Raw genomic sequence first — 14,732 nt, 5'->3', positions numbered from 1 at the left:
TTATTATGTATTATTTTATTTTCTTCAGGATCAGTTGTGATACAATTAAAGGGAGAAGTGCTGAAACTCTGGTCTCAGTGCTCAACTCAGAAACCTCCAGTCTGAGAGAACTGCGTCTGACTTTGAAGACACTGGATCTGACTGGGAATAAACTCGAAGACTCAGGAGTGAAGCGTCTCTGTGCTGTACTGCAGAATCCTCATGGTAAAGTGGAGACACTGAGGTAAGATCATCTCTCTGAGAGTCACAATAACTCACTAAAGCAGCAGTTAATAGTTGTATACAGTGTTGTTTATCAATTAAAAATTTCTGTAAAAGTAAAACATACAGAACAAATATATTAGTCATGAAGTGATCATTTCTCCTCAGAATGACTTTTACTTTAAATAAATAATTAAAATGTCTTTACAGTTGAGCCCTTAAGAACCAGGGTGGGCCATCCCACATTTTCGAAAAAAAAAAAAAAAGAGTTAGAGGGTCTATGAGGTGGGGCATATAAATGTAATTTATAAAAATTTTACCTTTACTAGTGCTGTCTTTCTATTCTAGTTTTTGTTAAATTCTGTACTTCAGAGATGCAACAAAACGTAAACTTTATTGAAATTTCTCAAAATAAAAAAAAATGTGGGATGGCCTGCCCTGGTTCTTAGGGGCTCAATTAAATATGTGATCATTAAAAATCCAGTCAAGCAGAGATAAATTCTACAAAACCTGACTCTTCACTTCAACCTTTAAATTATTGACTTTTTGCTGAATCATTTGCACCTCAAGTAAACTTAATGTCAGTAACAGTGGTAATGTTTAAGTCATTATTAATAATAGCTTGTGATTGGTGAAGAGAATAGAGACAGTCCAACATGAGAGACATCATCTTCACAACCACTATGACACCAAGATGAAAATCTGTTGATGAAGTGTGTGTCATTGTGTCTCTGCAGGTTGTGTGGTTGTGGTGTCTCAGATAAAGGCTGTGCTGCTCTGAGTTCAGCTCTGAGATCAAACCCCTCACACCTGAGAGACCTGGATCTGTCTGATAATAATCTGGGAGACTCAGGAGTGAAGCGTCTCTGTGCTGTACTGGAGAATCCTCACTGTAAACTTGAGACACTGAGGTAAGATCATCTCTCTGAGAGTCACATGACCTGCTCCTCAGTAAGACACATTCTCTAATAGTGAGACTGAAGCAGAGGTTTTAGGTTCATCATCAATGTCCTGAGGAGGAAGATTGTTTCTTTTCACTGCACACTGATGATTTGTCACAGAGTCTTTGGGTCAGATGGACGTATGTGATAAGCTGCAGCACAAAACAGGACTTGATCCAACTGCAATGTGTCTGAAATCACTGTGAAATTTACTACAACACTGTAACTAATCACACAAACTGCACCTGAGACACAAACTAACTGCATTTTTCCAAAAATTGAAGTTTTAAACTCCATTATTTGAATAAAATTATTGCTTGAAAGAAAGTCAAGTCAAGTTTGTGTAGCGCTTTTAACAATAAACATTGTCGCAAAGCAGCTTTACAGAATTTGAACGACTTAAAATATGAGCTAATTTTATCCCTAATCTATCCCCAATGAGCACGCCTGTGGCGACCGTGGCAAGGAAAAACTCCCTCAGACGACATGAGGAAGGAACCTTGAGAGGAACCAGACTCAAAAGGGAACCCATCCCCATCTGGGCAACAACAGACAACATGACTAACATTAACAGCCCTAACATAAAGTCAGCTTCGTTGATGCTATAAACCCCCCCCACCAATGGAAACCCGAGTGCAAAACCTTTCACGACAACCATAGTCCCAAAGTCAGCAAGTCAACTGCAGTCCTAAAGTCAGCAAGTCAAGTGCAGTCCAAAAGTCAGCAAGTCAACTGCAGTCCCAGCCACAAAAGCACCACTGCAAGAGTCCAGTGCATCCTCCAGGCGTGACCCCCAACTGTCCACATGGGGTCACCCTCCACAGGAGCGATGCGATGAGACTCCAACCAGACACAGGGCACCAGGATGGATCAGGCAGGTCTGAGGAGCAGAAGAGGTCAGCATCTCGATCACAGGACCGACATGTAACTCAGAGGGACAGATTTGGGGGGAGAGAAATCACAGGTTGTTAGGTATGCCCAATGTCACCTGAATAAGTAGGAACAGTATACATATTGCACTGAGTACAAGCAGGGACTCCGGCAACTAACTATGACAGCATAACTAAATGGGGAGAGCCAGAAGGTAGCACAGGCATGAGGGAGCCCCGGGACATAAAGCAGCCAGCCACTACACCGTCAACAAACTCAAGTGAGCAAGCGAGTGTGGACTGACAGCATCCATACATCCCAGTTTACCAAAAAACACTATGTCTGAGGACCCTCCAGATCTACACCTTTACCTCATAAACACCATTAACAAAAGGCTTGACTAAACAGATATGTTTTCAGCCTAGACTTAAACACCGAGACTGTCTGATTCCCGAACACTACTTGGAAAGCTGTTCCATAACTGTGGGGCTTTGTAAGAAAAGGCTCTGTCCCCTGATGTACCATAACCTTCACTATATGAGGTACCAGGAGATAGCCTGCACCTTTTGATATAAGTAGGCGTGGTGGGTCATAGAGGAGCAGAAGTTCACTCAGGTTCTGTGGTGCAAGACCATTCAGTGCTTTAAAGGCCAATAGTAGTACTTTATCATCAATATGAAATTTGATTGGGAGCCAATGCAGTGTGGATAAGACAGGGGTGATGTGGTCATATTTTCTAGTTCTAGTAAGGACTCTTGCTGCTGCATTTTGAACTAACTGGAGCTTGTTAATGCACTTATTGGAACATCCAGACAGTAAGGCATTACAATAATCCAACCTGGAGGTAACAAAAGCATCAACTAGTTTTTCCACATCATGTAGTAACATTAAATTTTTTAGCTTAGCAATATTTCTGAGATGAAAGAAAGCTATCCGGGTGATGTTATCAATGTGAGTTTCAAATGAAAGCCTGGGGTCAATAATCACTCCGAGGTCTTTTACTGCTGCATGTGAAGAAACAGAAAGGCCATCCAGAGTTACTGTGTAATCAGAAAACTTACTTCTAGTTGCATGTGGTCCTAGTACAAGTACTTCAGTCTTGTCAGAGTTAAGCAGAAGGAAATTCATAAGCATCCAGTGTCTAATGTCCTTTACACATTCCTCAATTCTATTAAGCTGGTGTCTCTCATCAGGTTTTGCAGAAACATACAACTGTGTGTCATCAGCATAACAGTGGAAACTAATACAATGTTTATGAATAATATCACCCAGAGGTAACATGTCTAAAGAAAAAAGCAGTGGACCCAAGACAGAACCTTGTGGAACATTAAACTTTACCTCAGTACGTCTAGAAATATCACCATTTATATCAACATACTGATAGCGATCAGTTAAATAAGAGCTGAGCCAGGAGAGGGCCGTTCCCTTAACTCCCACAACATTTTCTAGCCTATTCAGAAGAATGGAATGATCAATGGTATCAAATGCTGCACTAAGGTAAAGCAACACAAGTAGTGAGACACAGCCCTGATCAGACGCCAACAGAAGGTCGTTTACTACTTTAACCAAAGCTGTCTCTGTGCTATGATTAGGTCTAAATCCTGACTGATACATTTCATGGATGTTATCCCTATGTAAATATGAGCATAAATGCTGTGCCACAGCTTTTTCAAGGATCTTGGAGATAAAGGGGAGGTTTGATATTGGCCAATAATTGGACAGCTGACAGTGATCAAGGTCAGGTTTTTTAATCAGGGGTTTGATAACTGCTAGTTTAAAGGATTTGGGTACATAGCCAATCGTAAGAGAAGAATTTATTATTTTTAGAAGCGGTTCAATTACTTCAGGTATTATCTGTTTGAATAGACTTGTAGGTAAGGGATCTAGTACACAAGTTAAGGCTTTTGATGCCGAGATTAATGAAAGTAATTCAGTTTCTTTTAGGGGAGTAAAACATTCTAATTGCTGATCTGATACAGTTATATTGTTAACTACAGAGTCACTTACATTGTCTGACCTTAAATTAGTAGTTTGAATTTTTTGTCGGATATTTTCAATTTTGTCATTAAAAAAAATTCATGAAATCGTTACTACTACATACAACCCCAATTCCAAAAAAGTTGGGACAAAGTACAAATTTTAAATAAAAATGGAATGCAATGATGTGGAAATTTCAAAATTCCATATTTTATTCAGAATAGAACATAGATGACATATCAAATGTTTAAACTGAGAAAATGTATCATTTAAAGAGAAAAATTAGGTGATTTTAAATTTCATGACAGCAACACATCTCAAAAAAGTTGGGACAAGGCCATGTTTACCACTGTGAGACATCCCCTTTTCTCTTTACAACAGTCTGTAACCGTCTGGGGACTGAGGAGACAAGTTGCTCAAGTTTAGGGATAGGAATGTTAACCCATTCTTGTCTAATGTAGGATTCTAGTTGCTCAACTGTCTTGGGTCTTTTTTGTCGTATCTTCCGTTTTATGATGCGCCAAATGTTTTCTATGAGTGAAACATCTGGACTGCAGGCTGGCCAGTTCAGTACCCAGACCCTTCTTCTACGCAGCCATGATGCTGTAATTGATGCAGTATGTGGTTTGGCATTGTCATGTTGGAAAATGCAAGGTCTTCCCTGAAAGAGACGTCGTCTGGATGGGAGCATAATTGCTCTAGAACCTGGATATACCTTTCAGCATTGATGGTGTCTTTCCAGATGCGTAAGCTGCCCATGCCACATGCACTAATGCAACCCCATACCATCAGAGATGCAGGCTTCTGAACTGAGCGCTGATAACAACTTGGGTCGTCCTTCTCCTCTTTAGTCCGAATGACACGGCGTCCCTGATTTCCATAAAGAACTTCAAATTTTGATTCGTCTGACCACAGAACAGTTTTCCACTTTGCCACAGTCCATTTTAAATGAGCCTTGGCCCAGAGAAGACGTCTGCGCATCTGGATCATGTTTAGATACGGCTTCTTCTTTGAACTATAGAGTTTTAGCTGGCAACGGCGGATGGCACGGTGAATTGTGTTCACAGATAACGTTCTCTGGAAATATTCCTGAGCCCATTTTGTGATTTCCAATACAGAAGTATGCCTGTATGTGATGCAGTGCCGTCTAAGGGCCCGAAGATCACGGTCACCCGGTATGGTTTTCCGGCCTTGACCTTACGCACAGAGATTCTTCCAGATTCTCTGAATCTTTTGATGATATTATGCACTGTAGATGATGATATGTTCAAACTCTTTGCAATTTTACACTGTCGAACTCCTTTCTGATATTGCTCCACTATTTGTTGGCGCAGAATTAGGGGGATTGGTGATCCTCTTCCCATCTTTACTTCTGAGAGCCGCTGCCACTCCAAGATGCTCTTTTTATACCCAGTCATGTTAATGACCTATTGCCAATTGACCTAATGAGTTGCAATTTGGTCCTCCAGCTGTTCCTTTTTTGTACCTTTAACTTTCCCAGCCTCTTATTGCCCCTGTCCCAACTTTTTTGAGATGTGTTGCTGTCATGAAATTTCAAATGAGCCAATATTTGGCATAAAATTTCAAAATGTCTCACTTTCGACATTTGATATGTTGTCTATGTTCTATTGTGAATACAATATCAGTTTTTGAGATTTGTAAATTATTGCATTCCATTTTTATTTACAATTTGTACTTTGTCCCAACTTTTTTGGAATCGGGGTTGTACTACAGATGTGCATGTGTCTATAGTGGACTTATTCCTGGTTAATTTTGCTCCAGTATTAAATAGGAATCTAGGATTATTTTTGTTATCTTCTATTAGGGAGGAGAAATATGTTGATCTAGCAGCACTAAGAGCTTTTCTATACTTCAGGAAGCTCTCCTTCCATGCTAATTTGAACACTACCAATTTTGTTTGATGCCATTTACATTCCAATTTTCGAGTGGTCTGTTTTAATGTGCGAGTGTCATCATTATACCAGGGTGCTAATTTTTTGTCTCTGACCATTTTCCTTTTAAAGGATATGGGACATGGATTTTTACCTGGGCATAATTATGTATAAAGGACATAAGAAATGCCATCTAAATCACTGCAGGGCGTCAAAAATGTGAAAATCATCACATTATTCAAGTTTTTTTATACATCAGCGTAAAACAAGGATTCGTTAATGAGCTAGGTGGTCACATGACCCGTGACGTAACAAAAACTTTCCAAGGAGCCAGCGCTTGGGAATCTAATGTAAACAGGTTACCGAAATGGACACCATCGACAGTGATATTCCCGATATTTCACAGAGATGTGAAGTTAGACCCTATCAATTCAAACCGATAGCTGGAAATTCACATGAACATAGATCTTGTCTTTACTCTGACGGGTCAGATGATTCTGAGAGTGAGAGTTCATTCAGCCCTCATGAAACTGAAAGTGGTCGGCTCGATAACACATCCTGGTAAGTTAAAAACAATTCTGCTCAAAGGCTAATGATCTGTTGAAATAAGTATTATTTTTGTATCATACATTGAAAGTTCATCATAGATCTAGCTAAAGTCCGTTGCAAGCTAGTTTTTTTTTTGCTGATATTTTTCGAGATTGATTGAGATACAATGCTTCCAGAGTCCGAGATGAAAACATTCAAAATGGCGAAACGAGTCAGAATTATGATAATCAATAATTGATACACCCAAAATTATAATACTAATCCTTACCTCAGCTTTCAGTCGCTTAGCGCAGAGGTCTTCAACAGGGGGGTCGCGAAATCGCACCGGATCACTCATATAAACAAAAATATTCCTGCCCTGTCCCCTGGCCTCCGTGCAGGGATCCAAACAGCGTGCCTTTCGGCGGATGCTGCCTTTTTCACGGCTGAATCACGCAGATCCGATTAAAAAAACTAGCGATATTAATTCATGAAACATGAAGTATAAGGATGAGAAAAAAACAGTTTAAATCGGGAAGCTGCGCACATTTGTGCAGCCTGGCGCAAATGTGCGCAGCTTCCCGATTTAAACTGTTTTTTTTTCTCATCCTTATACTTCCTGTTTCATGTTTCATGAATTAATATAGCTCAGTACCTGAGTATTAATGTTGAAAGAATCCTCAGTGAAATGGTCTGAACACAGTTTGTGGGAAACAGTAGATGCAAAGTTTTTTCAACAGGTGTTCTGTAAAGTTATCCTACCTCTTGGATTTGTCCCACCAAGCCTACTGCGCATGCGCGAAGCCTACTGCGCATGCGCAGGTGAGCCCACACTTTCCTCAGCTTCGGGTCCTTGGGGAATGCAAAAAAACTTACTCCAGGGCATTTCCCATTGGAATTATTGCAACCATAAGCAGCACAATACACCATGATGTCCAATGTATGATGTCCAATGTACTTTAAAGACTATAAAAACAATTTTCTTGTCATCCACTTCTCCATTCATCTACCCGCTTGTGCTGTGCCCGAAAGTTTTTGTTACGTATGATCACGTGACAGCGGCTCTTCCGGTTGCAAAAAATGCATATCGGAAGTCGAGCAGAAATGCCATATAATCATCACGAATATAACAATTTTGCTGAATTTAATAGATGATTTTGTATTTGTTGATGCAATTAATTCATATTTTTAATGGAAAGAAACTGATATAGCATGCTTTTATGTTTCATGTCCCATATCCTTTAAGAGGAGCTACATTATCTAAGGTATGGTGGAATGTTGACTCTAAGCATTCATTTGCCTGATCAAGTTCTGCAGGGGCTGACAGTGACCTAACCAAAGTTGATAACTCTGGGAGATCATTTATAAAGCTCTGTGCAGTAGTTGATGTGAATGTACGTTTAATACAGTAGCATGGTGAGGTGCATATATTATTACTCAGACATATTTTGAATGAGATGAGATAATGATCTGAGATAACTTCAGACTGTGGAAGTATGACTATATTTTCTACGTTTAACCTGAATGTTAGTATTAAATCGAGGGTGTGACCACCATTATGGGTCGGTCCTATGACATTCTGATTAATCCCTACTGAATCTAAAATGGACACAAACACTGTTTTCAAAGGGTCTTCTGGGTTATTGAAGTGAATATTAAAATCTCCAACAACTAAAGCTTTGTCTAAGGAAATAACCAGATCTGAGATAAAATCTGCAAATTCAGAAAGAAACTCAGAATATGGCCCCAGGGGCCTGTAAATAATAAGTAATGGAATTAACTGGGTAGACTTATTTTTCGAGGCTACATACATTATATGCGTATCAGTGGCGGCTGGTAGTCTTTCAAACAGGGGAGGCTGGTCGGTTACGATATTTCCAGGTTTTAAAAGAAAAAACACATCAATTTTGCCCATACTCTTGCCTCTGATCTGGCTGATTGTTGGCAGGGTCACAAACTGTGAAATAACAGGTTCTTTTGGCCCATTAGCCTACTGTCCAATATACATGATGATGGTGGTGTTGGGGGGGTATATTTTAACATTTTATATTTTAAAATTGTGGCATGTTGTTTAAAAATTGACCTCGGCTGTGTTTTTGTTTAAAAATGTTTTCCAAATTGTAGCTGTGTTTAATTCATATCCAGAAAAACATATATTCCAATATAATATACTCAGCATAAACATTTTAAATAGATTCTATATTTTTGGTCCATCCATGACATATTACTAAAGTAGCCTATTTACTGTTGTTGATGTGGGTCACTTGCTGTTAGCCAATTCACTTTCTTGTACCAGGAGAGCTGAAAGGAACGAGTATTATTCCCTACCTTTTTCACCAAGTCAATTTGAGGCGTTGGTCTACCCTGCTCTTTAATTTTAATTTTTTCCTCGAAAGGAAGACTGGCAAATGGCTTCGCCAAAATTAAATCAGCAATGCTTGGCATCTGTGCGCAGCTTTCTTGCTAGCTGACTAGCCCCCTCAAGTTCAAGTTCAGTCACTCAAATAAACAAAATTTCTGGAACTAAGATAGCAAACTTGACACTATATTTACACTTTATTTACAATGAAAATATATATGTAAGACTCCCTACATGTGGGTGGAGCACAGAGGATGGCAGGACAGAGATCAGGTTTTATAATTTGGCTTTATTGCCACACTTTTCAGTTTAACAATAATTATTTGCACAGACACACACACAACCGGCATCTGGTTCAGGGATGAGCTCCTTTCACTCTGGCTCTCCCTCCTCATATAGGGCGCGGTCACTGGGAAGACACACAAACACAGGTTAATTGCTCTCAGGTGTCGTGATTCTGCCACTTACCTTCCCTGACTCCGCCCTCCTGTCACAGACCGGCACTTGACCACGCCCCCGCTGACACATACCCCCACCGCCCGACTCAGGCCGGGTGGCCATCCGGCCTGCAGCCGACTCCCCCCCCCCCCCCCCCCGATGGGAGAGGAAGTCCGTCACGACCATCTGCGCCCCCGGCCTGTGGACCACCTTGAAATTAAAGGGTTGGAGCGCCAGATACCAACGGGTGATCCGCGCGTTGGCATCTTTCATGCGGTGGAGCCACTGGAGGGGCACGTGGTCTGAACAGAGGGTGAAAGGGCGCCCCAGCAGGTAGTACCGGAGGGCGAGAACCGCCCACTTGATGCCCAGACACTCTTTCTCTATGGTGCTGTAGCACCCCTCACGCACCGACAGCTTCCTGCTGATATACAGGACAGGGCGGTCCTCCCCCTCCACCTCCTGGGACAAAACCGCCCCCAGCCCTCTGTCCGACGCATCGGTCTGCAACATAAAGGGGAGAGAAAAGTCAGGGAAGTGTAGAAGTGGCCCCCCACACAGTGCAGCCTTTACCTCTCAGAAAGCCCGCTGGCACTGCTCCGTCCACTGGACCGGATCTGGTGCCCCCTTTTTAGTGAGATCAGTCAGCGGGCTGGTGACATCCGAATAATTAGGTATAAACCTACGATAATAGCCAGCCAGCCCCAAGAACTGTCTCACCCCCTTTTTGGTCTTGGGCCTCAGGCAGGCCGCAATTGCTGCCGTCTTATTAATTTGGGGACGCACCTGCCCATTGCCCAAGTGGAAGCCCAGGTACCGTACTTCCACCCACCCAATCGCACACTTCTTTGGGTTGGCTGTGAGCCCTGCTCGCCTCAGCGACCTAAGGACGGCCCTCAGATGTTCGAGGTGCCGCTGCCAGTCATTGCTATAGATGATTGTCATCTAAATACGCTGCCGCATACGTGGCGTGAGGGCGGAGGACTCTGTCCATCAGCCGCTGAAACGTCGCGGGCGCCCCAAACAGCCCAAACGGAAGGGTGACGAATTGGTGTAAACCAAACGGTGTGGAAAAGGCCGTTTTTTCTCGGGATAGTGGAGTCAAGGGGATCTGCCAATATCCCTTCGTCAAATCCAGTGTCAAATAAAAGCGAGCAGTGCCGAGTCGATCGAGCAACTCATCAATACGAGGCATTGGGTACGCGTCGAATTTAGACACCGCGTTGACTTTCCTATAGTCCACACAGAACCGGACCGACCCGTCGGCCTTGGGTACCAAGACCACCGGGCTGCTCCAGTCACTGTGGGACTCCTCGACGATGCCCATTTCGAGCATGGTCTGAAGTTCTTCCCGAACCACCTTTTTTTTGTGTTCGGGTAGCCTGTAAGGGCGGCTACGCACTACCACCCCCGGGGGCGTCTCTATGTGGTGCTCTATGAGGTTAGTGCAACCGGGCAGGGGCGAGAACACATCCGAAAACTCGGTCTGCAACTGGGCGACCTCCGTGAGTTGGGTCGGGGAGAGGTGGTCTCCACAGGGGACCGGAGAGGTACTTGATGCCAATGTTCCTTTTTGAACCTCCGGCCCCAGCTCCGCCTTCTCCGGAACTACCGACACCAACGCCACGGGGACCTCCTCGTTCCAGAGTTTAAGCAGATTGAGGTGGTAAATCTGTAGCGCCCCACCCCTGTCTGTTCGCCTCACTTCATAGTCGACATCCCCGACTCGCCGTGTGACCTCAAAGGGTCCTTGCCACTTGGCGATCAATTTGGAGCTCGACGTGGGCAACAGTACGAGTACCTTATCTCCTGGAGTGAACTCTCTAAGGCGCATACCCTTGTTGTACAGGCGGGCTTGCCGTTCCTGGGCCTGCCGCAAATTCTCCTGAGTTAGGTGGGTGAGCGTGTGGAGTTTTGCGCGCAGGTCCATAACGTACTGAATTTCATTCTTACTTTGTGAAGGTCCCTCCTCCCAATTTTCCCGCAGCATGTCCAGAATGCCGCGCGGCTTATGCCCATATAATAATTCGAACAGGGAGAACCCCGTGGAGGCTTGGGGGACCTCTCACACTGAGAACAGCAAGGGTTCGAGCCACTTATCCCAATTTTGTGCATCCTCACTTACGAATTTCTTAATAATATTTTTGAGTGTGCGGTTGAATTGTTCTACTAAACCGTCCGTTTGAGGGTGATACATGCTGGTGCAGATCGGCTTAATCCCCAATAACCCATACAGTTCGCGCAGTGTTCGTGACATAAACGTAGTGCCTTGATCAGTCAGAATCTCTTTCGGGATTCCAACTCGGGAGATGACGCGGAAGAGTGCCTCTGCAATACTGCGTGCTGAGATATTGCGCAGAGGCACGGCTTCCGGGTATCGCGTTGCATAGTCCACCAGAACTAATATAAAGCGGTACCCTCGTGCTGACCGATCTAATGGCCCAACGAGATCCATCCCAATTCTCTCAAACGGGGTCTCGATTAACGGTAGAGGGCGCAAAGGTGCTTTTGGAATGGCCGCTGGGTTTACTAACTGGCATTCGCGGCATGCCGTACACCACCTACGGACATCGCCGCGAATCCCCGGCCAATAGAATCGGGCCATTATTCGGGCTAGTGTTTTATCCTGCCCCAAGTGTCCAGCCATGGGATTAAAGTGAGCTGCCTGGAATACCAATTCCCGGCAGCTTTTCGGAATTAAAAGCTGCGTGACTCGCTCTTTAGTTTGAGTGTCCTGTGTCACTCGGTATAATCTCTCCTTCATAATCGTGAAGTAGGGGAAGGATGGGGTGGCGTTCGGCTGGAGCGTTTGACCATCGATTACTCTCACTTGGTCAAACGCATGCCGCAGAGTCTCGTCTCGCGACTGCTCTAATGGGAAATCCGCGAGGGATTCCCCAATAGAGAGAGGAGGAGCCGGCGGCTCCTCACTCTGACGCGGAGATGACGAAGACAGCTCTGTGACAGCTGCTCCCGCCAAAGCGACACCGGGACCTCCCCCGTCAAATGGCAGGACCCACTCTCTTCTAGGCGCGTCATTAAACCCCGAAATCCCGGCCAATCAGTCCCCAAAATTAACGAGTGGGTAAGGCGAGGATTAACTGCCGCCTTCACTGTAAATTTTTCCCCTCTGAAAATAATGTGGACCGACACCAAAGGGTAGCTGTGAATATCCCCGTGCACACACAACACCTTCACCCCTTGTGCTCCCCCCAATGCCTTGTTTTGAACCAGGCTTTGGCGAATTGAGGTCTGATTACAACCAGAATCCACCAACGCCTGATATGTAGCCCTTTGGATACTCACCGGTATGCGATACGCTCCGGCCCGATCAAGGGCAGCCTCTGGCGCGTCGGGGATCTGAACCACCACGCCCACTTCCATTGCTGTGCACTGCTGATGAAGGTGGCCCGGCTCCCCGCAGCACCAGCAAACCGGCCTGGGCTTTCCCTCTGCACCGGTGATCTGGGGCTCACTCACCTGAGGTGGGGGAGAGACAGACACAGAAGGGAGAAACGGGAGGGCACCACGGGTGCGGCAGGCCTGCTGGGGTGGTGCCGGCCCCCGCCTCCGCGGTGGGGGAATGGGGCGAGGACGGGACACAGGAGGAGAGGGAGGGAGAGAGAGATAGAGAAGAGGAGAGAAGAGATGATGCCATCTGCTGTCCTGCCGCCGGGACAGCTGCCAGATGATCCTCCGCCAGCTCGACTGCCTGATCCAGCGACGCCGGGCGGTGGCACTGGACCCACTCCGCGGTTCCGGCTGGTAAGCGGGCGATGAATTGTTCCAGTACCACCTGGTCGACAATTCCCTCGGCGTCGTGATTGTTGGCCCTCAGCCACCGCCAGCAGGCGTCCCGGAGCTGCTGGCCGAACGCGAATGGCCGGCCGACTTCCTCCAGTCGCAGCGCGCGGAAGCGCTGGTGCTGTTGCTCCGGTGTGCGCCCCACGCGCTGGAGGACGGCCCGGCGGAGGTCTGTGTAGGCCAGCCGGCGGTCGGCGGGGAGCTGTAGCGCGGCCAGCTGTGCCTCTCCTGTGAGCAGTGGGAGGAGGCGCGCCGCGCGCTGCTCCATCGGCCACCCCGAGGCTTCGGCGACCTGTTCAAACAACATGATGAACGCCTCGGGGTCGTCCTGCGGGCCCATCTTGGTGACAATGAGGGGAGACGGGCCCGCGGCCGGAGCGCTGGTGGACCCCGCCGACGCGAGGAGATGCCGGAACGCCTCGCGATCTTCCTGCTGGGCCAGCACCAGGGCTTCAAAGCGCCGCTCCTGCTCCTTTCGGAGCGTGACGAGTGCCTGGTGCTGGCTTTGCTGAGCCGTGGTGAGGGCGTGGACCAGATCGGTGAACGGGGAGGATTCCATGGGGCTGCTGGTTTGGTGCTCCACTGTCCCGGGTTTTGGCACCACTGTAAGACTCCCTACGTGTGGGTGGAGCACAGAGGACGGCAGGACAGAGATCAGGTTTTATAATTTGGCTTTATTGCCACACTTTTCAGTTTAACAATAATTATTCGCACAGACATACACACAACCGGCATCTGGTTCAGGGATGAGCTCCTTTCGCTCTCGCTCTCCCTCCTCATATAGGGCGCGGTCACTGGGAAGACACACAAACACAGGTTAATTGCTCTCAGATGTCGTGATTCTGCCACTTACCTTCCCTGACTCCGCCCTCCTGTCACAGACCGGCGCTTGACCACGCCCCCGCTGCTACAATATACAAACTAAAAAAGCTGGTAGAAACCGTATGTAATGAATGAAATCGAAATGTAAGCTGATCTCTTACAATACACCACAGCACTTGCGAATCCGCATGGGACTGAACTGATGTTGCCAGATACTGCTGACGTTATCCAGCCCAAAATATGTTCAAAACCCGCCAAAATGCACTTAAAACCGCCCAATCTGGCAACACTGTGCTGCCTGTCTATAGTTGAAACGAGCTTTCAATCAAAGAAAATATCCGGCCGCTTTCACCAATCACCAGTCTCCTCGCGGAAACTGCCATGTCCCTCCCATGTGAGGCTCAGAGTCCGTAGGCGGGCATTTTTGCAGTATTTGTCCAATAACCGTCTTGCATTTTGAGATTGAAAAGCGCATAGCTCCCAAATGCCGTTGAAGTCCATTGAGGCTGGGAGTCCGTGAGACTCCGTGGGTGGGCATTTTCGCAGTATTTGTCCAATAATCGTCTTGCATTTTGAGATTGACAAGCGCATAGCTCCCAATCCACTGAGGCTGGGCTGCATCGCGCTGTCACGAGGGGAAAAAACTCATGCACACATTAGGTGAACTGGGGAAAGTTATAACGGAATGATTTCGCACTGTAGTTGGGTTTAGCACATATATTTCTATGATTCTGGATCTGAAATAGCAATGTTATTTGGTCGGCTATAACATAAGCCTAGCACAATTCATCCTACATGATGTTCGTCATTTTTAGAGGAGGCTGAGCCTCCCTCGTTGTCTTAGAGCAATCGCCCGTGATGAGTATGAAGAACTTCAAATGTATTAAATTTATAACCAGG

General features: G+C 45.8%; 1 protein-coding gene across 1 annotated transcript in view; it reads left to right on the top strand.

The window, feature by feature from the left end:
- Nucleotides 1-14,732, top strand: part of LOC132870659 (protein NLRC5-like) — a 254,164-nt gene that overhangs the window by 83,851 nt on the left and 155,581 nt on the right. The window contains exon 14 of the mRNA XM_060904411.1: nucleotides 939-1,112. Within this exon, the coding sequence (XP_060760394.1) occupies nucleotides 939-1,112 (174 nt within the window). The remainder of the gene's footprint in view (nucleotides 1-938; nucleotides 1,113-14,732) is intronic.

This window comes from Neoarius graeffei, chromosome 22 (assembly GCF_027579695.1).
Source record: "Neoarius graeffei isolate fNeoGra1 chromosome 22, fNeoGra1.pri, whole genome shotgun sequence".
NCBI lineage: Eukaryota > Metazoa > Chordata > Actinopteri > Siluriformes > Ariidae > Neoarius > Neoarius graeffei.
Note: the sequence above shows the minus strand (reverse complement) of the source record. Positions and strands in the feature narration are given on the sequence as shown.